The sequence below is a fragment of the Mastigoproctus giganteus genome, chromosome 12 (assembly GCF_048544385.1).
Source record: "Mastigoproctus giganteus isolate SK-2022 chromosome 12, ASM4854438v1, whole genome shotgun sequence".
Lineage (NCBI taxonomy): Eukaryota > Metazoa > Arthropoda > Arachnida > Uropygi > Thelyphonidae > Mastigoproctus > Mastigoproctus giganteus.
In genome coordinates this window covers 89,746,463-89,774,441 of record NC_143586.1, presented here as the reverse complement: position 1 = coordinate 89,774,441, position 27,979 = coordinate 89,746,463, and the positions used below count along the sequence as shown (strand labels likewise).

The 27,979-nt window shown below is 36.6% G+C and overlaps 1 protein-coding gene across 1 annotated transcript in view; it reads right to left on the bottom strand.

Annotated features, from left to right (window-relative positions):
* The window catches only part of LOC150077259 (uncharacterized), a 196,479-nt gene that overhangs the window by 23,961 nt on the left and 144,539 nt on the right, over positions 1–27,979 (bottom strand). The window contains exons 14-15 of the mRNA XM_090385833.1: positions 10,076–10,202; positions 155–276 (exon numbers count right to left, since the gene is read on the bottom strand). Of these exons, the coding sequence (XP_090241959.1) occupies positions 155–276; positions 10,076–10,202 (249 nt within the window). The remainder of the gene's footprint in view (positions 1–154; positions 277–10,075; positions 10,203–27,979) is intronic.

Genomic DNA, 27,979 nt, shown 5'->3' with positions numbered 1-27,979 from the left:
AATGTAAGAAACCTCCAAACCACAAATTAAACATTTTTTTCCTTAAATAATAATCATTACACAACATGAATAAAAAATGTTGCAATAATGTGATTTATTCAGACATTAGCTATGTGGTACACAAAACATTTGCATATAAGTTGTAATTTTTTACCTGAAAAGTTGGCAGACTATTCTGGTGAAAAACAATACAATTATTGTAATGGCCCACAGTTTCCACAAACATGCGTATAAAAGCCTCTGATATCATTACACAACGGAACATTTCAGTTGGATCTGGGAAAATAACAAATTCCATTAAATCCCTTAAAATATATCAAATTAATGGCACTGATATATATATAAAAAAATTGTCACATTGGATAATCTGAGATTTCATTTATATTTATCATGGGTGGCCAAGAAGTCAACTGCTATCTACAAGTCGATCACGGCTTTAATTTCAGTTGATCACGTTACGACGAATTTTAAATATATATAAAAAATAGATTAGTCAAAATCTAAATGTTATTATTATTATGCACTCCACTGCATACGCTTATTACAAATCCATTGAACCATGTGGCTACTCTTGTCGCTAGGCTTGTCTAGTGAAAATTCACGCAGTTATGCTGTGGAGAGCAAAGTGTATGGTGTCTAATTCTTATTTAGCTTACTTAATATTAATAACTGGACAGTGCTTATACGTTAATTTAATACCCTTTGATTTAAAATTAATACTACGAAAAAGAGTAAAATAAATCATTTTTATAAAGAGTGGGAACTAGAATACTTTTTTGTAATGATAAAAGAAAAATGTTGTTTGATTTGCAATGCTTCCGTGGCTTAAAAGTGCTCTTCAAGATCTGCAATTATCTCGAAATACTGTGATGTACCGCGTTGAAAAAATGAGTAAAAATGTGAGCAAACAATTGTGTGCTTGTATTGCTAATTGTGTCCTTTTCTTTACAACTGGATGAATCTACAGACATCAGTGATACAGCTCAACTGCTTGTTTTTATTCATATGTTTTTTGATGATTCTGCTACTAGAGAAGAACTGTAGGGTATGTAGGGTACTAGTAGTAGGGTACTAGAACTGTAGGGTACTAGTAGTGTCAAGACTAATACTCAAGATTTCTAAGAGGTACAAGCTAAAGATTATAATGATTTATGCACCAACATCGAGCCATGATGATGAAGAGGTTGAAGAAATGTACACTGAAATTGAGAGACTTCTAGATGAGCAGAAAACCCACTACACTATTATTATGGGGGACTTCAATGCTAAGGTTGGAAAAAGGCAAAACAGCACAGAAAGAGGAACTATAGGAAATTTTGGAATTGGTGAAAGAAATAAAAGAGGTGAAAGACTTGTGGAATTTGCAGAATCTCAAGGAATGTCAGTAATGAACACTTTTTTCAAGAAAAGGGTGAACAGAAAGTGGACATGGAAGAGTCCAAATGGATTAACAACTAATGAAATCGACTTCATCCTCACTAACAGAAGATATATTGTGAATGATGTTACCATCCTGAATAAGGTAAATGTTGGAAGTGATCACAGAATGGTAAGATGTACACTTGATATAGATGTAGGAAAGGAAAGGAAAAAACTGACTCGAGTAAATAATACAAAGGTCTTTGAAATAACAGAGGAGGAGAAAAAGCAGTATATACTGGAACTTAAGAACAAGTTTGAGCTTCTGCACACTGCTCAGGACCAAGATATCGACGAGGAATATTACAACTTTCTGAAAGTGATAAAGCCCAAGAAACCTATAGGGAAACAGAAATCCAAAGAAGAAAAAATTAGTCAAGAAACACTTGTCATGATGAACCAAAGACGACAAATGAAGATCAAGAAAAACACTGACAGGGAGAAAATTGAGTATACTGAGTTATGCAAAGCCATTAGAAAGAGACTCAGAGAGGACATAAGAAGATTTAACACAAGAAAAGTAGAACAAGCATTAAGGGAAAACAAAGGATTTAAATCAGCAGCCATGAGCAGTAATACAGAAAGACAAATGATACTGAAACTGAAGAATAGCGATGGTGTACTTATAAACAGCAGAGAAGGCATAATTCAAATAGCAGAAGACTATTATAGAGAATTATACAAGGAGCGAGGGAATGATACCAGCAGTGGGGAAGATGGATTGCAAAGTAGCAACACATACGACATACCCGATATTCTTCCTGATGAGGTAGAACATGCATTGAAGAAAATGAAGAATCGGAAAGCCCCGGGGGAAGATGAAGTTACTGTAGAGTTGTTAAAATTGGGAGGAAGAGACATAACACAAAAACTGGCAAGTCTCTTCACAAAGTGCATTAGAAAAGGTGTGATGCCTAAGCAGTGGAATAATGCAATCATAGTTTTGCTGCATAAGAAAGGAGATAAATCAGAAATTGGAAATTATAGACCATTTAGCTTGTTATCCCATATCTACAAGTTGTTCACAAGGGTCATTACTAACAGATTAGAAAGAATACTTGATGAGAATCAACCGAAAGAGCAAGCTGGCTTTAGGACAGGATTCTCAACTATGGATCACCTTCACGTATTATCACAGCTAATGGAGAAAGCAAATGAATATAAAACACCATTATGCCTGGCATTTGTGGATTATTAAAAGGTATTTGACTCCATACAGCATAAGGCAATGTTTCGGGCACTGGAAAGACAAGGCATAGATACTCCATATATTATGATTTTGAAGAAAATATATGAGAGTGCTACATCCTTTATTAGACTAGACAAAGACAGTAGCAAATTTAAAATCGAGAAAGGAGTTCAACAAGGAGACACAATATCTCCGAAGCTGTTTACTGCTGCCCTTGAGTAAGCTTTCAGAAGATTAGACTGGTTGCAGAAAGGAGTCAATGTGAACGGAGAGTACCTAAACCATTTACGATTTGCAGATGACATTGTGGTCATAAGCCACGATCCCAAAGAATTAGAGGAAAATCTTAATCAGTTATGCACAGTTAGTAAGGATTTTGGACTAAAGATGAATATGGCTAAAACAAAAGTAATGATGAACAAGTATGCCACGGAAAGGGAAATAATGATTGAAGGAGCAGTAATTGAAAAGGTGGAGTCATATACTTATCTGGGACAAGTTATTAGCTATAATAATGATAAATGGCTGGAAGTCAAGAGAAGAATAAATTTTGGATGGATAGCATTCAGGAAATATAGTCACATACTGAAGAGCAATATCCCAGTTTGTCTGAAATGTAAAATAATGAATCAATGTATACTCCCCACCATGACTTATGGAAGTGAAACTTGGGCACTCACCAAAAGAATGGAAGAGAAGCTGAGAACTACACAGCGAAGAATGGAACGAATTATATTGGGAATCAGACTGTTAGATAAGAAGAGAAACACATGGATTAGGCAGCAAACTCAAGTAAAGGACATTCTTATCAAAACTAAAGAACTAAAATGGTCTTGGGCAGGACACATAGCTCGAAGACATGATGACAGATGGACTAAGAAAATAACAGAATGGTATCCAAGAGGAGCTAGAAGAAAACCTGGAAGACAAAGGCGGAGATGGATAGATGAAATTCATGAGTTTTTGAGTAGTAAATGGATGGCCAGTGCTCAAAACAGAAGGAACTGGAAAGTTGCTGGAGAGGCCTTCATCCTGCAGTGGATTGAAAATGGCTGATGATGATGATGATGATGTAGGGTATGGTTTCGCTAAAAGAAAGAACTAGAGGTCTTGATATATTTAATGCATTCAAAAATTTTAATAAAAAAAATTAAATTACCACTATTCAAACTCATATCAATAACAACAGATTGATACCCCTAAAGCAATGACAGGGCATCTTAACGGATTCATCACATTGTGTCAAAAGGATGATGAATTCCCAGATTATTTGAGTTACCACTGTATCATTAACCAACAAGTGTTAGCCAGCAAAAGATTAAATACTAAAAGTGTTATGGACATAGCTTTCGAAATTGTGAATTCCATCAGAGGATATCTCTTCGAAGAAGATATTTCAAAATGCAACTCGATGAAAATTGGGACAGTTGTTCTGATATTACTGTGTGTAATATCAGAACCAGATCTGATACACAGTAATATCAGATCTGGTTCATTTGAGGTAGCTGAGTCGGAGTAAGTTTCTACAGAGATGTCAAAATTTGCTGATGAAATAAAAAAAATTGTTCATCAAAGGGGAGATGATTTTCAGCAGCTACAAGATTCAGAGTGGTTGTGTGATTTGGCATGATCCTGCATATTTGAAAATATCAATTTGTGGCAATGGCTAAGGATCTCAAAGAAAAAAATTCAATCATTTTGCAAATATGCAAGATCATTTGCAAAAATATATTTTTTATTAATATTGTTATTAGCTGTATGGTGCAAGGAAGCCTGAGGCTTACACTACACCAGCCAAAATTTTTTTTCTGAGAGAGAGAGACAGAAGACAGAAGTAGAAGGAAATCACCAAGAGAAGAATGATGATATCCAGCTCAGGACCTTGGGTGTGCAAAGCCCAAACCCACCAGATGTGATATCCTGTGTTTGCATTTAATAGTGAGAAATATGATTCTGAAATTGAGAAAGTTGTGGATGATTTTAAAACAATTGAAGACATTGTTCAATATATTTCTTATCCATTTAATGTCGACTTAGATATAAAACAAATTTCAGAAAAAATCGCTGAGATTTTTCACATGTAGAAAATATTACTTGAAAATTAAATTATTACATTGAGAAACGATATCTTCCGAAAAGCCAGATAATAAGAAAAATTTTGGAAATACGTTTGCCGAGAAAAGTACCCAAATGTAAAAAAAATGCAGTGAACTTTAAAATTCCTATTTTGGTTCCACATATATATGCAAACTGGCCTTTTCGTATTTGAAACAAACAAAGATGAAGAATCGCTGTCCTCTTACGGACTTGCATACGGAATATTCTTTATTGTTGGCCGTATCAGAGTATATCCCCGATTTTGAAAGCTTGGCAGATGATATGAAGACATAAACTTCACACAAATTAAAAATTTAAATACAGTCGATTCTGGCTATTTGGGACATATCAGGCCTAGTGCATTTTGGCACGATTAAGTGGCTGCCCCAATTATCCGAAGTTTCACGTAAAAAAAGTTAAAAATACAAGGAACCCCTGCTTTACATTGGTTGACTGTACAATCAAATCACGTTACGATGGTGTCACCATAGTAAAGTACCATTCACTATACGATGAGTAGTAAGTGCCGATCATTGTGATGATGTTTGTGAATTGAATTTTAATTCTATTAAACAGTGATTCTACTTAGCGAAAACAGGAGGAATATTATCCATAGGCTATAAAAGTAAAGATATATTAAGCACAGATTTACCCTTTATTACCTAACCAATTAAAAAATTAAATGGTATGTGAAAATCGGAAGAATATATGTGATAATTGGAAAAATTAATATGTACTGCAATATGTACGTACTAACTAGTTGACATTTCTGTTCACTGACATTTGTGGGTGGGGATTAAAATTTAAAACAGTAAAAAGATTACTGTTTTAAATTTAAATTAGTTTTAAATTTAAATTGTTTTAAATTAGTGAATGGAACAAAGGGTTGCTCTTACGAAGAAAGGATTAAGTTTTGCAAATTACAGTGTCTGGAGACTAGGCATCTGCAATGTGATCTGATCGAGGTGTATAAAGCTTTGAATGGTTTAATCATGCTCAATGCTGATGGGATTCTTCCCCTTGCTTAGAATAATAGCCTGAGAGGGCATAAATTCAAATTGATAAAAGACAGTTGTAGGATAGATGTGTGGAAGATTGCCTTTAGCCAGGAGGTGGTTGATTGTTGGAACAAACTTCCATCTGTCGTAGAAGTTGAAAGCTTAAATAGATTGAAGGCAGAACTAGACAGACATTTGGAGGGAGTGGATGGGTGAAATGAAAAGGGTCCTTTTGTTTTTTGGCTGATGCTATATTAGCTTGCTTTCTTGCGTCATGTGTCTTTACTAATGCTGATTATCAGGGCCAAAGTCCTATCAAACAAAGTAACATTGACTGAGGCATGATAATCATTAATACAAGAATATTTAATACTGCTACATTTTATTTTTAATGTGTAAGAGGACACATTTTATGTATCCAAATGAGCAACAACTCAGTTGAATACATAAAATAACTAGAATAGTATGATAAACATTTAATACGTGTAGAGCTACAATGCCTCTGCAGGAAGGGTTTACTGTTATATAAGTTAGTGCAGTAGCCTCATTATACCTTAAATAAGTAACACTTCCCCATAGAGAAAACTATTACTACTTATTTTCAATGGTCACCGCCATCCAGATAGTCGTTTCAGGGCTATTTGGTCCCTTTTTGGTGAGTGGGTAGGTACCCTGATGGCATAACAGCTGACAACCCAGTTGCGAAATAATTTCACAATATGAGAGATGCCAAGTGAGGTGTGGTTTAATATGTATAGAATTTAGGGCTTATATGATAGTAAACTCCTTTTGCAGTCTGAGGCTTTTTAGCCCTAAATCCTACACGTATTAAACTACATCCCACTTGGCATCTCTGATATTGTGAAATTATTTTACAACTGGGTTGTCACCTGTTATACCATCAGGTACCTACCACACACCAAAATAGTTGTGAAGGAATTAAATTATGAGATATTATGTAATGATGCCACTGCACAACTCTGTCTGGTTTACTGTGTATAGAAATTATGCTAATGCACTAACTTATATCGCAATAAAATAAAAATATTTATTAAAACTGTTTTATAATAATCTAAATTAGAACGACTAATTCTCAAATTAGTAGTCATGAGCTTCAATACATAATGGTCCTGTTCTTTTTCATATTATTTTAGAATTTTTTGCAACTGACCACTCAAGGCCACAGAGTTTAACTGTGTTACGCCTGTAACATGCTGTTTTGTATGACACATCTTTTTGCCACATTATGGGAAACCTCAGTATGTGGGACTGGATTAATTTTGAAAACTCCTTAGTAATTATAGCAAAATCCAATTACCATGAATCATTTTCACTGTAATTGGATTTATTACTTTGTAATAAATCATTATTATTACTTTGTAATCTGCTCCAAAAATATTCTCATAATTCTCAATTAGACAGAAAAAAAAAATTGTCAGAATTAGTATTCATTAAAGGGTTAGTTGCACTACAATTGAATTTTCTCATTAGGGAGGTGTAACATTAAAATCAAAACCTGACATATTAATGTTGAAAAGTAATAACAATTTATTATAAATAAAATAGGCATTCAAAATGATATCCTAAAATTATTAAAAATGTTTTTTAATAATCTTTTGGTATGCATTTCGTCATTTTATTTATTTATTTATTTATCGATTTTAAAGTGTTAAAGTATTCAAGTATAATAAAAGGAAATTACTACATCTGTGTATTAGAAAAGCACAGAAAAAAATTCAGTACAACAAAATGATTGTGCAACTCCCAAGAAGTTCATTGCAATGGATTTTATTGTACTGTTTTTTAGCATGTCTACAGTACTAGGATTACAACAATGCACACCATTTCTAAAAGAAAGCAGTAATACTAAGATTGTAGGACATGCTAACTGGTATTAGTAGTCACTTGATGGATGGTCTATCCACTTTCAAAGATATTTTTATCCAGGTATTGTCATAAAATAAGAAAATGGGTATGGGAGGGGAGGGAGAGGAGCACAATCCTGCAGAGCACAATGAACATCACTTCCTCAAAATTCTGGATAAAGTACCATATTTCCCCATGTATAAGATGCACCTTAATTTTGGGGCATGAAATTTGAAAAAAAAAATGCATTACATAAAGTTATTGAACTCAAGTTTTATTCATCATAAAATTCATACAACTCCTCATCACTGTCAAAACTCCCATCCATTAGCTTGTCCTCGTCCGTGTCTGATGACAAATCACCGTCTTCATATATTGCCTCGTCCTCAGTTCCATCTATGGCATTTGAAATGCCACACTTCTTAAATGACTTGACAATGATCTCAATCTTGATATTATCCCATGATCATTTCACCTAGGTACAAACTTCTCCTATAGTTGGCTTCTTCACTCTTCCTGCTGGTGTCAAATTGTCCCCAGAAGACCTCATCCATTGGTTCCATTCGTCTCTCATGGCAGCTTTGAAGGGTTTGTTAATGCTGACATCAAGTGGTTGGAGCTGGGATGTCAAGCCTCCAGGTACGACGGCAAGTTTTGTTTTTTGCTCTGCAGCAATCTTCTTTGTGTTTTTTGTTATGTGTGTCCTGAACTGATCAAGCACCAATAGGGCAGGTTTGCATAAGAGCCCACCTGGTCTCCTGCTTCAAACTTTCTCAAACCAGATCTTCATCCCATCCTGATCCATCCAACACTTGTCACGAACGTGGACAATCACTCCTCGAGGAATGTCTTCTTTTGGCATTGTTTTGCGTTTGAAAATCAGCATAGGCAGCAGCTTTGTTCCGTCGGCACAACAAGCTAGAACAACTGTATAATGGCTCTTTTCATGTCGACTTGTCTTCACAGTTACAGTTTTCACCCCCTTCTGATCAACAGTTCTGTTACTTGGGACATCAAATTGAACGGGGACTTCGTCCATATTTGCAATCTGTCCCAACTCAAACTGATGTGTCTTCCGACATTGAATGACAAAACGATGAAATTCAAGGACCTTCTGCTCATAGCTTTCAGGCATCTTTTGGGCAAGTCTGGTGCATGCGTGCATACTTAGTCCTTTCCGTTTCATGAACCTGAAGCACCAATTGTGTCCTATGAAATCAGTAACTTCTTTTTCATCAGCAATTCTTTTTGCCTCATGCTGAACCATCTTTGTGGACACAGAAATTCGAATTGCCCTTTTCTCTTCAATCCATATCTTCAATTCCCTCTCTAAATCAGGCCATTTTGCTGACTTGCCTCTTATGGCCTTCTTCTGCCGTGGCGTTTTCTTCAGTAGGGTTTTTTCTTCTTCCCGTAGCCAGTCTCGGATTGTTTTCTCAGTTGGAGGAGGACCAAACTTACGTTCAGCAGCACAATTTCAATTCACTTTTGCAAACTGGATCACTTTTAACTTGAATTCAGCACTGCACGAAAATCTTTTCTGAGCCGTTTCTGGGCAGAGCGTGGCAAAATGTAACCTAATATACCGGTAACAAGTGCAAAAAAATGAGCGCAAAGACAACAAGTGCAAAAAAATGAGCGCAAAGACAACAAGCGCGAAAAAGCGGGAATGCATTAAAAAAAATCTACAACCACTGTGTAAAACGCACACAGTTTTTAGACCCCAAATTTTTCGAAAAAGAGTGCATCTTATACATGGGGAAATACGGTAATTTAACTTGCTTAGAGATAGGTCTAAAATTTGAATATGATAATTTTTGGCTAACCAATACATCAAATTATGGCAACACATTTGTTTAATTTAAAAACTAAAATACTAGAACAAACAATTTTGCTGCAAAAATGCTGTTGCCAACACTTGCTGCATAAAAAATGTTCTGCAGATTCTACTATCTTGTCAAAGTATAAGGCTTGGAATCCAGTTAACTTTTAAGCTCATTCCTATAGATTCTTGCTATCTTTAGTTTACTGTAAAGACTCCAAATAAATTTTTGTGGACTGCTTAGAATTCTCTCCTGTAGATGATCAGTATCAGCTTCATTTGTAATAATATAAACTTTGATAATACAGATAGAGTGGAAGATCTTCCAATGTATGGTACTCCAAGAATTATTACAATAATTCTTATTACATATAACATATAACTTATAAGTTATTACATATAACTTCAATATTTGTATTCTTTCTTCAACTTTATTTTTTATTATGCAAATAAAATTTTAGTGTTTTTAAATATAAAATATGGCAGCTTGATTATATGTTGACAAAAAATTATGATAAAAATAAAGTGAACTGTGACCAATCCTGTATTTACCAAAGCTTAATAAAAAGATTCAAAATTACAGCTATTCTTATAGGACAAATCATGGAAGTACTTTTGTAAATTAATTTTTATAAATGAAGATACAGAAAATATATTATTCATAAATAAGTTACTAAAACTAACCTGTCATGTTTTTGGCCAGATTAAGTACCACTTTAACAGCTTTCTGAACTGTAGGAGGCAAGATTGAATCTTCATCTCCCACCTCTTGTATAACAGATCCATAATCCATATTTACTATAATTAAACTCTGGAGGGAAAGGAAAAAAATGTTTTATTTATTTTTTTAAAGAAGCTGATAAAAATTTTTATTCAATTTATAAGAAAAAATATAATGGAACTAATAATGAGCATAAAATAATTTCATATTTTGACATTGGTGGCATGCTCTCAAGGGATATTGTGTACTAATTTATGATATGAAAAAAAATTTTTTTTATAAAATTATAATATTTTGGGGAAAAAGAAGGTTGAGGTTTTGCAGATTTGACTGTGTTTGGTGTCTGCCAATTTTGGTGTCTTTACACTTGTCAGATATACTGAGTATAGAGAGTGACCACTAGAGAAACATCAGATAGATGTTTAAGAATATATTGCAAGGACATAAATCTATAGTAAAGATTTACCCCTTATTTTAACCTGATAACAGAATTTCAACAGTAATCAGTTTAATCAGTTGATGGTGCTTGAATTTGGACATACAATGGTGTAAACTATAATCTTCTTTGTTACTGAAGCCAAAACTTAATGGTTACCAATAAGCTAAATCAGAAAAATGGCATGTGGTGTATATAATTATGGACGTTACATATTTAACTTTTAATCATAATTGCAATATGTATTTTCCGTTTTCCTGACAATCTGATCAGATGCTTTTGATTGGGTTGGCAGGAAGAACATTTTTATATCATCACTAGAAAACATTTTTGCCTTTTTTAATGCAGCATATAATAGAATTCTAGATCTTTTCTTCACACTGCCATAAGTGATTTAAGAGTGAAATCATGAAATGTACACTTCTTTAATATGTAAGCGCTTATTTTATTTTATTTTTGAAGTTGGTCAGTCACTTATATCATTAAAAATCTTCACCTACATAGAGCAAGTGTAAATATTCCTGCTTGTTTTTGGCCTTTCACTATGATGGTAGATGACTTTGTCTTCTTATATTAATATCCTTCTTCCACTGACTGAAAATCATATCCACAGTTTGTTAATGACAAACAACATGCTCTATTTTCTATTTTCACTGTTTATTGGAAAGCACTGAGACCTCTAGACTTTGGCAAACAACAGCCATTAGCACTAATTGCTAATGGCTGCTCTTTTAATGAATCTGTAACAGCAAGAGTCAAGCATAGTATCTTCCACGAGTACTCCTAAGTTGCAAATCTTTTTCACCTCTATAATCTGATATGACATGCTAATATGACACAATTAACACAATTACCATGTACTAATGCTAAGTTGAAAATGCACTGCATCTAACTTTCCCAAATATACAATGATGCTTTCATGTAATAAATACAATCCACTGTCTATTAAAGCAAAATTAAGGCTTGATCCAATATCCCTCAGTAGACTTGTAATATTAAAAATTCTGAAAGGCCCAGAGGAAGAAAACCAAGCAGAAAGAGAGCCCAAGCTACGGCTTTGGCTTTACCTCCAAAATGTGTGGAGGTAAAGCCAAATAGTGTGGAGTCTCTTTAACTGATAGCTTAACCCAGCAGCAGTGGTGCTAGACTAGTGACGTTCCTTTTAAAATAACAATCTTGCATTGATTGGTTAAAGATTTAAACCTGAAAACCACTTTTACTTTGAGTGGTTTTTTTGAAATGATTTTTTTACAATTTTCACAGATCAATTTCTTGTGAGAATCTGTGAGGTGCTGCACTATTGTCCTGCATCTGAAGAGTAGCATAGGACCTTACAGATGCTAATATTTATGAAATTTTGATTTTTGTAATTTTTTATAATTCAAGGTTACTTGCTTTTATTCTTCTGCTAGTTCCATAAATAGTTAGTCATACATGAGTTGCTTTTGTAGGATCTGTATATACATAAATATTTATATACATGATAAGAAATTGGAGGTTTGGCAATAAGTTCCCAGACTGGTGCTGTTGCAGTCGTGTTCAATAAGTATGAAGTTAAATGGAAGTGCAGACGTATGCATGCACACACAATTATTAATGAAATTATATAAAGAATATCAAGTGGCTGAACATGACAAAAGGGTTGATTTCAAGGTTAAACTATTTGTAATTCAATGCGAGGTTACGGCTCTCAAGACTGAACTGTGAATAGTTTGGAGACTTACACTGCTAAGTTAATTGAGTAGAATGTACACAATATTTATAAGTATAATTTGGCTAAAACTTAATAGATTTGTGAAGTTTTAATTTTTTAAATGCACAGGTCATCAAGGTGTGCAGTAGCTTACCAGCACAGGTTTTAATAAAACTAATGGAAAATTCATTTTCTAATAATTTTCTGAAAAGTAACTCGAAAGCTTTGATAACGTAATGATAATGTTTTTGTGCAACTGCATTGAGACATTAGAAGCAGTTAACCAGATGTGCAAGTTTTAAGTTAAAATATAGCTGCTGTTATTTATTTTATAAAATAATTCATACATAAAATGAATGGTATCTAACTTACTGCAGTAATGCTAGCAATGCTCCAATGATGATGTTAACAACTGTATTTTATATAAAAAAGTTTATAAACAATTTTATTGATGATCTTGTCTTATCTATTAGCATGATTCACATAATAACTGTGTATAAACAACATGTGTCACTTCCAAAACTACAAGTAAGACTGTGTGTGTGTGTGTGTGTGTGTGTGTGTGTGTGTGTGTGTGTGTGTGTGTGTGTGTGTGTGTGTGTGTGTGTGTGTGTGTGTGTGTTCAAGAAGTTAGACAGAGCTGTAGTAACTAATCTTAAGCAGGCAATTAATGCACAAAAGATTTTTTGCTGGGATGGATCTATCAGTTATCCTGTCACCATCACTGAGTTAAGAAAAAATAGTTGCAATTTAATATTGATACAAAAACAAAAATAATTTACAATAAAAAACTAATATTTAAAAAATATTATAAAATTAACAGTGAATTATAATTAAGAAAAATTGAATTTACAATACAAAATATTAATATTAACTACAAGATGATTCTACATAAAGAATTTACAGAGTAATGGAAATATAACTTAATTTATAAATAATTAATACAAAGTTCAATTAGTATACAATTCACCCTATTAAAAATTTCACAAACTAGCAAGAACTGAATATTCCAAAATGAGAAGTGGTCTATATATTGTTGGTTGGTTGTGTTAGGGTTTAATGGCACACGGACTTTGTTGGTCATAATGCACCAATTCATATGTATGATGTGTTTTGGAGGTGCTTACTTTGAATTTCTGTTGCTCCTTTTAGTCTGATTCATACTTCATTCATTTAGTCTGTTGCTTGTGTTTACTTCCTTAGAGGAGATGGTATAAATTAATATCTTTAAGGAAGGCGAAAGCATCTGTAAGGTCATCTCTATCATTCAAGAGATCTGCTAGGGCAGCAGTTCCCAACGGTTGGTTTGCAAGCCCCCAGGGGTTCGTGAAAGTTTTCCGGGGGTTTGCACTAAAAATTCTGTAATGCATCTGCTTAGATTTACATAGGTATATTATTGTAAACTATAAAATATAACTAATAAGGAACAATAAAGTAAAATAAAATTAAATAAAATGTAAAGAACTGCCAAATAAAGCAACCACATCTCCCACAATTTCTTATAATTAGTTTATTATCTTATAGTATATCATGTTAAATAAATGTTTTCCCTACTAAATTTTTTTTCATTCTCAAGAACCATTGTTATGTATGGATACTTTATTTTTTGAGAACATGTAGTACTTATAGTACATATAGACAACCTTCAATCTTCGCAGCATACTCTCAACCAGCTTTTTATAAATGTCAGGTGATATGTGCCTCCACTCGGCCTTTACCGCAGCCACCAGTTCGGCCTTGTTCTTTGGGTGATTTCGACATGCATGTACCCAACGATCCAATACATCCCAAAGATGCTCGATAGGGTTTGGATCAGTACTTTGGGCTGGCCAATCCAACTTTTCCACACCCATTCCTCTAACCACTCTGTTACGACCTGAGCAGTATGGCATGGCTTGTCTTGCTGATACAGGTATGGGCCTTCCCCGAAGTACTGTCAATGTTGGAAGTGCATAATTGTCCAGGTGTCCTGGTATTGCACAGCATTCATGGTTTTGCCGATAACAACTAATGGACGCAAGCCAAACCATGAAAGGAGCCCCATATCATGACACTGCCTCCACCAAACTTCATTGTTGGGAGGATACAATTGGGAAAGAAGTTTCCACGGCATTCGCCACACCCAGGAATGGGCATCAGACTGGTAGAGTGCACACCCTCTCCATAGGACTGTTTTCCACACTGCTGTACAGTCCAGGATTCGCACTCCTTACACCATGTTAATTGTCAGCATCTAGCATTTGTTGAGGTGATCAATTCTGTTGAACATGTCATCTTGCATGCCCACTTTGGCAATTTACAGCAGGTTCTGTTCTGTGACATGTTGCATGCGTAGGACCTGTTTACATATCAATGGAGGGGTGTCCGGATAATAATTGTAGGGCAGTGTAAGCTAGAATATCACCAGTGGAACGATACTGACAGAATCTATACTGGCGATCGTTGATCAGATGAAAGATTTCAGATAGTTTAAGAGTTGGCGGTTAATTGATGTCTCCATTACTCTAGAAAGAGTAGAAGTAATCGCAATGGGATGATAATTGGATGGATGGGATTTGTCACCAGTTTTAGGAACTGGCTGGATATGAGAAAATTTCCAAGAAGAAAGAAAAACACCTTTGGAATAAGAGAGTGAAAAAAGACGATACAAAACAGGAGTAGGTACAGGGGCACAGGTTTTGAGAACAAGTAAAGAAATACCATCAGGACCTGGCGCTTTCTTTGCACCAAGACTGTTAAATTCTGAGATCCTTTTGACGGAAGGACCACAGGAGGCACTGAATGCAGTGTACTGGGAATGGTAGGAGGTGGTTTATCAAGATCATTAATACATGAGTTGGACGAAAAATAAGATACTAGCAGGTCAGCTTTATCTTTGGCTGATATGGCAACAGAACCATCTGGTTTTGACAAAGGTAGAACAGAGATGTGCAAAAATTGCGGCTAATAGCTTTGGCAAGAGACCAGAATGCTCTGCTACCATTTGGACAAGAATCAAGTTTTCTACTATTAGCCTCTTTGAAATCTAGTTTGGACTGATTAATAACGGCTTTACAAAGTATAAATAATACTTAATAATAATTTTTATTATTAAGCAACATTACTTATAAAAACATACTGGAAATATTTTATAATAAAAATTCAAAAAAATAATACGATTTCAGAGAATACAGGCTTAGTATTTCGCATTAAAATTATTATGTTGAAAGGGGTTTGTGATAAAAAATATTACGCTAAGAGGGGTTTGCGAGTCGAAAAAAAGGTTGGGAACTGCTGTACTAGGGTAATGGTGTGATGTGTCCTATAAACATTTTTGAAGGCTTGTTTGCATTCATTTGCATATTTAGGACAGTATTAATATATGTTTTACTGTCTAGATACTATCACAAGTCTGGCATCATGGTGGTTCTTCTGCTTGCAATAAAAAAGAATGCGTAAGATGGGTATGCCTGATTCTTAGTCTGGCCAGTACTGTTTCTTTTTTTTTTTTGATTTTCGTGTGCTAGAAACCCAGTTTTCAATTTTCTGCTTTATTTGATAAAGTTTCAAGATAAGGGACTGAGATCTCTTCTCCCTTCTGTAGTATGGCATCTTTTGCTGATCTGTCCACTGCTTCATTTCCAGCAATCACTGTATGTCCTGGGATCCAACAAAAATGTACCTCCTGTTCATTTATGGCACAATCAATTAGTATTTGTTGTATGTGCCAGAGGACTGGGTGTTTGGGTGTACCTCTGCCCTGCATGGTTTGTAATGAACTCAAGGAATCCGTGTATATTACAGTTCTTTTGTAATGCATATTTTGTATATGAGTTAAGGCTATTTTTTGCATGTACAATTCTGCAGTGTATATGCTGCACTCTTTTGGTAGTTGTTGTGTTAATGTAATACCTGGGAAAACAGCTGCTGCTCCCACTAAAGTGTTTGTTTTCGTGCCATCTGTGTATTGGAATATAATCAGAAAATTGAAGTCTGTGCACTGCATGTAACTGTTTGGAGAAACTAAGATTGTTGCAGGTATTACATTTTTATTCCATTTCTGAAAGCAGAAATCGCATATTGGGATATGCGAATCCCATGGTGAAGGGGTGTGAACTGGCAAGTCGCTACACTGTCTATATTAAGGTTATGTACTGCTAAAAGTTCTTGCATTCTGACCTCCAGGGACCGATTTGCTTGCTGACGATTCTGATAAATATTTCTGCAACGTGGATCAAAGAGCATCTCCCAAGAGAGATGTCTGGGCATAGATTTTATTTTAAATGCATAATCCAATGTCAGTTCTTGTCGCCTAAGTGTTAGGGATGGTTCATTGGCTTCGGCACAGAGATTATATGTGGGAGAGGTATGATAGGCACCAGTGGCTATATGCAGTGAATTGTGATGAACTGGGTCTAGTCATTTCAGAGCTGTTTTCCATGCTGAATCATACACTGGTGGTGGTTGTTGTTGTTGTGCTGAGGATTTTTTTGGCACAAGGGCCTCCTGGGCCATATTGTGCATGTTCATGATTAACTTATGACTGAATGTTTTATATTATACCTATCAGAGACGATTATATATATTTATGCTTATCAAGTACTGAAACAGAGCTTTAAAATCCACACTATTTCCAAGTATGTGTTGTAAAGTTAAAAGATTCGTGAAAGTTGGCTAGAGAGCGAAAACTGGATTTCTGGATACTTGAATATTGAGGACACACTATGAGAATATGTTTGATTGTTAATTGGGATTGACAATCAAATAAGCCGATAAGCAAGAACACATGAGTTATACAGGGTGATTCACTACCAGTGCAACAAACTTACAGGAGATGTAGGGGGCACAAAGACGAAACGGAATCACATAGCATTGCAGGGTCCGAAATGCCTTCGTCATGCGGTAGAGGACGTTGAACGGGAGGTCGCGTGAACAGCGATCCTGCTGGAAGTCAGCATTTGCGAACCGGTTCCCAAGGAAGTAGGATGGACGAATATTCAAACATTGAACTGGCCGACATGCACCTCGCGTATGGAGCTGCGGACTGTAACAGGCACGCTGCTCTGCGCTTGTACCAGGAATGTTTCCTGCACAGGCGTGCTCCTCATCATACGATTTTCGCACGTGTGCACAGAAGGTTACGTGAGACTGGTTGTTTCACGAGAGGTACCATGAATTGAGAGCGAACGACGTGGACGCCAGACAATGAGGAGAATGTCGAACGTCTTGCAGAAGGCAATCCGAGTACAAGTACTCGAGCGATAGGCCAACGATTGGGTATTTCCCAATCCACTGTATGGAGGATACTGTCAACAAACCAAATGAGTTCATACCATCTACAACGCATCCAATCATTGGAGCCTGCTGATTATCCACTCCGGAGGACTTTTGCTACTTGGTTTCATCAACAGAAACGGTTCGCAAATGCTGACTTCCAGCGGGATTGCTGTTCACGCGACCTCCCATTCAATGTCCTCTACTGCATGACGAAGGCATTTCGGACCCTGCAATGCTATGCGATTCCAATTCGTCTTTGTGCCCCCTACACCTCCTGCAAGTTTGTCACACTGGTAGTGAATCACCCTGTATATGAATGACTGATTTGGAGTCTTGCCGAAATGACTCCTCACGAAACTAGAAGTCCACAGTTGAGGTGCTTTTATAATCTAGAATAGTTTGTTATTGACTTAAGTTTGCCACAGTTCAGCCCACTGATTCCAACATGCTGTTATAATAATGGATCTATAATCAGTTTGGATCATTTGTAGCACGATCTGCACATTCATTACCTGGGATGCCACCATGACCAGGGATCCAACAGAATGTGATGATCTGTTTGGATGTTTGATACTGATACTGATATAATTGGGATGGTGAGAAGAAGTAGTAGATTGAATGGCAGTGACTGCACATAAGGGGTCTGTGCATAAAAGAGCTTGCTTGCTTGAATTGCTGCCTGATTATATTATCTAGGGCTAGTTTTATTGTATACAATTCTTCAGTATAGATTCTGCAATCTGTAGGAAGAGACACAGCTATTGAGAAGGTAGAACAAATTGCTGCAGCACCTACAGCATCATCTGTTTTTGAGCCATCAATATAAATAAGTAGTGCTTCTGAGCTTTCTAAAGTGTGGGCTTCATATAGCTGCTATAAGTTGTTGTTTGGCAGGGAGCCTTTTCCTCATCTCAGAAAGAAATTATCACAAGGAGGTGTAGATTCAATCCAGGGATGTTCAGGAGGAGCAACATCTTCGAGGATTTGCTGAAAGTTAATATTCCAACTAGCCATTAGTTCTTGCAATCTCAGTATATAATGCTATACCATAATAAACCGAATGAAAACCACCTGCAGGGTGGTTTTCTTTACATTTATTATGGTATAGCATTATATACTGAGGGTCAAACAGGTATTCCCAGCTGGGATGAGATGGAATACTTTTAATTTTTACAGCATAGCTACATAGCAAGAATTTTTGTCTGAGATGCAGTGGGGGTTCATTTGCCTCGATATACAGGCTGTGAACTGGAGATGTTCTGAAGGCTCCAGTGGCTATCCCTAGGGCACTACGTTGAATGGTATTCAGGTGTAAAAAGGAACTGTTTCTTGCAGAGTCACACACAGGAGATCTGTAATCTAATTGGGACAAAATTAAAGTTTTATAAAGATGTAAGAGATCGTGTCTATCGGCACCCCGAGGAGTTAGCAGAAACAGTTCTTAAGATGTTCAATTTCTTTAGACAGGCCGTTCTAAGATAGTTTCTCCAATCATATAGCCTAAGTTTATTATTTAGATATAAACCCAATAAATGAAAATTGTTAGTAAGAGGAATCTGGTTGTTTTTTAAATATATTTCAGGATCCAGATGTAATTTCCGAATTTCACAGAAATGAATTGCAGTTGATTTATTTTCTGCTAAGGAATAGCCATTCTGTTGCACCCACGATTCTATTTTGGTGATGGATAGTTGAAGTTGCCTTTCAGTGGCATTCATAGTTTGTGACTGACAAGAGATAATGAGGTCGTCAGCAAACATGTATGACTCAACTGTTTTTGGTATGTCTCGTGTCATATTTGTAATTCTTGTTGCGAATAATGTTGCGCTTAGGATGGAACCCTGCGGTACACCCTCTTCTTGTTTGAATGATTTAGATAAACTGTTCATATATCTGACCTAAAATGTTCTGTGGTGAAGGAAGTTTGTATAAATTGGAGTAACTGTCCCCTCAAACCAAAAGAATGAAGGTCCTGGAGGACACCATATCCACCATATTGAAGGCTTTCTCAATATTGAGATTAACCATTACCAGAAGTTGTCTCCTTACAAAACCACTGCGGATGTTTCCTTCTGCTTTGATCATCATGTCTAAGGTTAAGCGATTCTTCCAAAACCCATACTGGTTTCGGTTCATCAGATTATTAGTTTCCAGAAACCACATTAGCCATTTGTGAACCATTTTTTCTAAGACTTTGTCTAAACAGCTCTGGGTGAAATTATCCTGTAATTATGTGGCATGGTATGATCCTTCCCTGGCTTTGGAAATGCTAGTACAATTGAGTGGCACCAAGAGTGCAGAAAAGCATTTTCTAAAAATATTCCGTTGTAGAAATCCAACAGGGAGTTTATTGTTTTGTTATTTAGTTTTTTTAACATTATATAACATACTCCATCCAGACCAGCAGCGGTACTGGATGTTTTATTCAGAGACTGTAAAAGTTCCATTAAAGTGAATGGCTGATTGCACGGGTGCAATACTAGAGTAGAAAAGTTTATTTTACATTGTTCTGCAGATGCCTTAATTTTCTGAAAGGTTTGGCTGTAAGTGGACCTTTCCAGTTTAGAACTGGAGTTGGAAACTGCATATATTTACCATTAAGTGCTTGGATTTTCTTCCAGATGAGTCTGTTGTCTGTGCCCTTGTTAATCATGGAAGTAAAACTTATCCAGGCATCTTTCTTTGCTTTTCTTCTTATTTGTTGGAACTTGGCCTTGAATCTTTTAAAGTTAAGGAGATTAGAAGTTGTGGGGAATTTTCAAAACAGATTCCAGACTAGGCTCTATTTTTTGTCTGTTTAGCACGTGTGCATTCCTGATTCCACCAATAATTGTTATGTTTGTGTTTCCCAGGCAAAGATTTAGGTACTGTAGAATTTATAGCTTGTAATATCTGTTTGGTTATATGGTCAGTGACAATATCTATTGGCTGGGGCTGTACTATATCATTATCAAACTGAATTTAGGAAGCATATTCATTCCAGCTAGCCCTACGGTATTTCCAAGTTAGATAGTATGAATCAGAGCTGAAATGCTCAATATGTTCTACGTTGATAATAATATTAGTAAATTAATAAGAGGAGTTTACCTCAATATAGTACGTGGAACACTTCCGTATGATACCCTCCAGAAATTAAAACGGAAAAAACGAAAAAATCGACAACTTACCGGTACATTAAAGTATAATATAAATAATTAAAGTAAAATATAAATAATTAAATAATCAATTTAACACAATTCAAAATCAATTCAAAACAATTAAAATTCAAATTAACGCAATTAAAAGAATCTAACGAAAATATTCAAAATGATTTTCCTTCCTGAAGCTGACAATGCTTTTTGACCGACTGTCGTGATCACAGGAATGAAAATTTTTCCGTTTTAATTTCTGGAGGGTATCATACGGAAGTGTTCCACGTACTATATTGAGGTAAACTCCTCTTATTAATTTACTGGTATTTCCAAGTGAATCGCTGTGATGGGGATAAGTTTACTTGTGTTTGAATCTTGCAAAGAATTGGTAGATGATCACTATTTAATGGGTAATCAAAAACTTTCCACTCCATATTGGCATATATGGAGGGAGAACAAATCGAAAGGTCAATTGCAGTCATGGATCCGGTAGAAAAATGGATGTAGGTGGGTTCACCAGTGTTTAACAGGGTAAAGTTATGAGAATCAAGCAGGGATTCTTTTTTTTTTTTTTTTTCTTTTTTTTTTGATTTGGTAGTTGTTGGCGCATTGGCTTCTGTGGCCATATTGCACCTCCCAAGGTTTTTGCAGTACTTTGATCCAAGCCCGAGGCGGGAATCGAATCCGCGACCTTTGGGTTGCCGGGCAGGTACTTTACCCACTCGGCTAGCCCGGTCGGCTCAGGGATTCTATTATTTTACCCCTTTTGTCAACTGATGGAGATCCCCACAGCAGATGATGAGCATTGCAGTCCCCAAGTAAGCAGAAGGGAGATGGCAGCTGATCTATTTTCTAATTCATCTGAGGAGAGAGATAATTTAGGAGGGAGATATATAGAAGCTATTGTAAGAGTGATACCATTACAATGTGCACTGCCATTACTTCAAAATGTGTCTGAAGAGAAACATGTTTGGATGGAATGTTGTTTCTGGCAATAATCACCACCCCTCCATGAGCTGGCATGTCAATACTCTTATCACGTCTGATGATAGTATAACTTTTCAGGGTAGAAGACACTCGTGAATTTAAAAGTTACCTGTAAGGCTATGTCAGCTGGTTCATACCAATCAATAAGAGCCTGCAAATCATCTTTTGTATTACGAAAGCCTCTACAATTCCATTGAAGGAACCTTTCCATCATCTGGTTTTATGGGTTGTTTTCGGATCTGACAATTTTTTAGTTGCAGTTTTCTTGTATTGATCTATTTTTGTTTTGTTTTTCTTAGGAAAAATGGGACGGGTCACACCCATCTCATTGGTTGCATGTAGTTCTAATATGCCATCTTCTGAATCATGCTGTTGATCAATGTCCATTCCGGTGGTGAGTGATGATTGCGGTTTCATAGTCTCTATCACTTTTGGTTTTATTGTTGAGGAAACATCGGTTGGTATGGTAATTGGGGTATTACTGGCTTGTTCTGTTGTTTGTTGCGAAGGAGACTGTTTCGAATTAGAGAATAATGGACATGCCCAATTAGCAATAGATAATCAGTTTGAATCCCCACTGACTGGAAATGTTGAGCGGCTGTGGCATACGTAAGCTTTGTCTCTGTTTTCATTATTTGTCTTCTCGCCTCTGGGTATGTCGCTTTGTTTTCTACTTTATATTTTTGAATTTTTTTTCCTTGCTTCCAAAATTCACATATTTTTGAGAAAGCTGGGTGGTTACCCTTATAATTTGGGCCATGTGTTGTGGTAATGGTGCAATCAGTTTGGTTATGCTCTTTTGACCCACAGTTGGGGCATACTGCCTCACCTTGACATGTAGTCTGGGAGTGTCCATATTTTTGGCATTTGTAGCACCTGATGGAATTTGGGATGTATGGTCAGACACGGCAATGCAGATAGCCTGCTTTCACAGATGTTGGTAAGCTAGGAGTGTTAAAAGTGAGAATTATGCTCCTTGTTGGAACAAGATTACCATCTTTTCTAGTCATAATTTTCCTTGCATGGATGACCTCTTGCTCGTGAAGCTTTTGACAATTTCCTCCTCTGACACAGCTAATAAATCCCATTCTGTTATTACTCCCTTAGAGGAGTTTAGGGTGGCATAGGGAGTAATTTTTATTGATTGTCCTGCAAAATGTTGTGAGCTTTAATAGCTTCGCAGAATGTTGAGGTTAGATAGTCTCAACCAAAAGATCACCAGACTGGAGTTGCCTAACTGTTTTAGGTGAAGTGGCTACAGTCTCAATGCACTTTTGCACAAGGAATGGTGATCATTTACCCATAGGCTGGTCTGATAGTGAATGTAATATGACGAAAGCTGGTATCTCCTCCTCTTCAGGAGTTGTTTTCAACCCCTTTGGTTGAGAAAAGTCATTATCCATGTGATTTGTCTCTATTCTTGAGCACGATGTCTCCAAAGGTGGAAACATTTTGTTATCCATCTTTGCTCCTTTCAGCACTGAGAGAATGGATTTCTTCTCCCTGGTTAGCGGCCCCGCTACGGGGAGGCAGGAGCAGTGCTGCTAGAGTGACTAAGCAGTATGTAAGTTAGTGTTAGTTTAAAGGAAAAAAGAAAGGTGATTTTCCTTTCTGAAACTAGCTTGCAATTCGTAAGACTAAGTTATTGATGGTGTTGTTATTTGGTTTTTTAGGAGCATTAGCAACCAAGGCTATATTGCTCCGGGGATATGCGGTGGTCATTCCCTGACCTTTCTGCATCCTCCGTATTTGGTGGATCACAGGCTCGAACTCCAGTCTAATCAAGAAGCGTGTGCTACGCACTGCTGCTCCTGCCCACCTGGCTACAGAGGCGGCAAGTTATTGATTAAATAAAGCGTAAAAAACTTTTAAACTAAAGAACTGATCTATGAATAACTCAGAAAATCCCTTAATCACTATAACGCTTGGCACCTAGGGCCAATCGTACACTGGGGCCTGTAGTCCAACTTTGATCTAATTAATGTTTGTATAGGTTTAGTAAGGAATATCTGTCTGCTCCCCATGTTGTTGATGAGAGGATTTTAAGTTTGTTAAGTTATATTGTACAGCTTTTTCGTAGTTGCTAGATATGCTCCATGAATGTGAGTTTTTTTATCTAAGATTAGCCCAAGAAATTTTGCTTTCGGCTGTGTTCGTATATTCTGGCTTTCTAGTTTTAATTCAGGATCAGGATGGAGATTTCTTTTGCCGCAGAAATGTACACATTGTTTTTTGTGATGACAGTCTGAATCCGTTATATAGTGCCCACTTATATTGTTGATTGCGCATTGTAGCTGCCTCTCGATTGTTCTCGTGTTCTGGGACTGACTAGAGATACTAAAGTCATCGACATAAAGTGCATGTGGCACTGAAGGAAGGAGTTGGTTTGTGATTGAATTAATCTTTATGGCAAACAAAGTGGCACTGAAGACCGAGCGCTGTGTGACGCCTTCCTCTTGTTGGTAGATTTTGGAGAAAGAAGTTTGAATTTTGACTTGGAAGGTTTTGTTCATAAGGAAATTCTGGATAAACATAGGAAGATTGCCTCTGAGTCCAGCATGGTGCATGTCTCGTAGGATCCCTTATCTCCATGTGGTATCATATGCTTTTTCAATGTTGAAAAATATGGTTACCATATGTTGTGATCTTACGAATGCATTTCCGACATTGGCTTCTATCCTAACCAGGTGGTCTAGTGTAGAGCTGTGATGTCTAAAACCACTTTGCATGTTTGTGTAGATGTTATTTTTCTCTAAATACCATACTAATCTGTTATAATTTTTTCTAGTAATTTTCCTAGACAACTCGTGAGAGCTATTGGCCGATATTTGGATGGATCTGTTAGGTCTTTGTCAGGTTCAGGGAAGGCTAGTACTATTGCACGGCACTATGTGTTTCGAAATACATTTTCTTAGAATATTCTGTTATACAGTTTCAATAAATTTTCTAATTCAGTCTTGTTAAGGTGCTTTATCATATCGATTCTTTATCAATAAAGAATCGCCCTGACCTAGCTGCTGAGGTGCCGGCCCGTTGATTCTTGGCACAGGCCCTACTCTACATAGCTGCCGTGCAGATTTACACATTTTTCTCATCGATGGATGAGGCTACAGATACCGTTTTTGTAGAAGTGGTGAGATTGGTCTTCAAACCATGACTCGGTTGCAGAAACGAGTGTCTCATCGTCAGGGAAGTGGGTCCCCCAAAGAAATGATTTGAGGGAAGGAAACAAGAAGTTCGATTGTGCAAGATCAGGTGAGTAGGCTGGATGGGGCAGTATTTCATATCCACAAGTGGCCACTTGTGTTGTTGCAATTTCAGAAGTGTGAACTGGGGCATTGTCTTGAAGCATTCTCACACCTTTGGACAGCATGCCACGCCTATGTGTTTTGATTTTCTCCCGTAATTTTGTGAGTAAGTTGGCATAATAGACACCTGTAATTGTTCTACCTTTCGGCAGGTAATCAGTCATTATTACACCTTTCTCATCCCAAAACACTGTCAGCAAGACCTTTCCTGCTGATGCTTGGACACTGAACACTTTTTCTAAGCTGATGCTTAGAAAAAGTCTTCCTCATTTTTTTGACACAGGGCTAACAATTCTTGTGATTTCTGTTGTCGATCAGCTTTCTGGAAAACAGTCAATAATCAGTGAATCCACCTTGCACTCAGTAAATGGAGTTGGTCACGAAGGACTGTTTCAACAGAGCACACACTAATCTTCGCCATCTGGGACAATTCATGCACAGATATCCGCCAATCTTCCATGATTAACGACTCCACTTTTCTGATCGTGCTGTCATCAATGGCTGAATGGCGACAACATGAAAGGGCTCAGATTCTACCGACGTATAATCACACCTAAACTGTCTATGCCAGTGCTTCACAATGCTATAGGATGGGGCTTCATCCTTATATACAGCAGTCATCTCCTAGTGGATTTCTTTAGGAAATTTCCCCTTCAAGAACAGATACCAGATTACAGCTCTGGCTTCAACTTTGTCCATGATGCTACTTCGTCACACGTTCAGCTCTGTAAGAGAAAAACAAATTAAGACACAGGGCTGAAATTTTACACCTTTACTACAGAGATATGTATGATGCTACACACAAAATATCATGACTCGGTGATATGTGTAAGTAGGCGAGGGTGATTCTTTATTGCACTTGTATATCATCTGGTCCTACTGCATTCAGTTTGGCTAGGGACAAAACCTGATGCAGTTCGTTTATTGTAAATGGTTGATTGTAGGACTCATTCCCCTTTGATTTAAAATTGATCTTTTTTTTTTCTGGTTTTTATTTTTTTATCAGAAATTCTGGAGGGTCAGTCAGACTAATTCTATTGTAGGTTAGTATAGGCGATGGCCTATTTCTATATTTACCTCTCATTTTTCTTATTTTATTCCAGGCTGTATGAGCATTTGTTCACTTGTTTATTGTAGATGGGAACTGGATCCATGCTGTTCTTCGACTATTTCTTAGTGAATTGTGCTCTAGCTCGCATTCTTTTGTACTGAATCAGATTCTCTGTAGTTGAGTATCTATGGAATTGATTCCAAGCTCTATTTTGTTGTTTTCTTATTTCAGTACAATCAGCATTCCATCATGTCTTCGGACGGTGTGGGAAACACGAAGTCTTCAGGATTGTGAGCTTGCCTGCATTTTGCATGATTTCTGTGACATGTGCTAGTGCAACATCTAATGTTTCGTTCTTAATGATACTGGCGTTGAAAACTGCATTCCTCCTAAACTCTTCCCAGTTAGCTTTATCTATTTTCCAGCCAGGAGTCCTGCTGGTATGATAATTATCACCTCTTGGTAGTAATGATCACTACCAAGAGGGTCCTCAAATACTTCCCAATTAAATTTTTGCATAAAGCAAAAATTTAATTGGGAGGCGTAGGCGTACACGTGGTGAGGTCTATTGTTGTAGTGGTCCAAGTTGGAAAGTGGAAGTAAGTGTGGTTGCCCCCTGCTGAGAAGCAAGAGGTCGTGGTTATCCAGTAGTTGTTCGATGATGCATTCTCTTCTATTGTAGTATGAACATCCCCACAGGGGATTGTGACCATTCATATCTCCCATCAAACAGAGAGAGGTAATAGTTGTTGTAATAATGCTATAAGAGACATCTTCTCTTGGTGGAATATATATTGAACATATGGTTAACATGAATTCTGCTGTTATACAAATTGCTACTGCCTCTAATCGGCTATTTACATGCACTTTTTCTGTTGATATTCTGTCATTTACTAAAACAGCAACTCCTCCATGGGTTATACCTTCAGTTATTCAGTCTCTTCTATGGACTGAATAATTCCTGATATTGAGAGTACCTTACTGTTTAAGGTGCGTTTCCTAGAGACAGATACAGATTGGTGTGCACTGTGTGATCAGATACTAGACATCATCAAAATTAGTCCGTAATCCTTGACAGTTCCACTGAATAATTTTATCCATTATTTATATTTGCTCAGCCCCTCGAGCTGTTTTCATTGGGTGGTAGTCTTTTGTTTTTCTGTCCTTTATATCTTTTTTGGAAAGACCAATTTTCTGGTATTCATATTTTCTTCTTCTTTGGCATGGATTTCTAATACTTCCACATCTAACTTTTCTGTTTTCTCAAATTCCATAAATTCGGAAGTAGGTTTGTGATTACGTGGTCCTTCATTACTCTTACACAGTTGCAAAGTTGGAGAATCTGAGGGGATTGAGATCGGCTGTTTACCGTTTTCTCATGTTTATCTTGTTGTTTTGCTTGGAGTAAGTGTTTGACCTGTGGTAAGAAAGATTCAATTGGAGGAACTGAGATTTCAGTTTGATATTGAAATGATTTAAATCTAGTTGCTACTTGTGCATACGTTGGTCTACTGGTTGTAGTTGGCTGGACCATTTTTCTTGCTTCGTGGTATGTAATATTGTGGTCTGTTTTGTATTTTTGTATTTCTTTTTCTTTTTTCCATCTTTCACATGTTCTGGAATAGGCGGGATATTCCTTTCTAATTTGGACACTTTGGAGTTGGAGCTTGGCAGTCTTCGATCTGATGTTCTTTGGATCCACATTTGGTTCATGTCAGTGTATTTTTACATGTAGTCTGCGAGTGTCCATATTTTTGACATTTGAAACAGCGCAAGGGATTTGGGATATATGCTTTTACTTGGCAGTTTCAAATATCCTGCTTTTACAGTTGGTGGGACTTTTGGTGTATTAAAGGTCTGAATTAGGGTTTTGGTTGGTATTATATTTCTGTCTCCCCAAATAGAAATCCATCTTACATTCATCACTCCTTGATTTTGGAGTTCGTTGCTGATTTCCTCTTCAATAATGTGTAGGAGATCCCGCTAGGAGATTATTCCCTTTGAA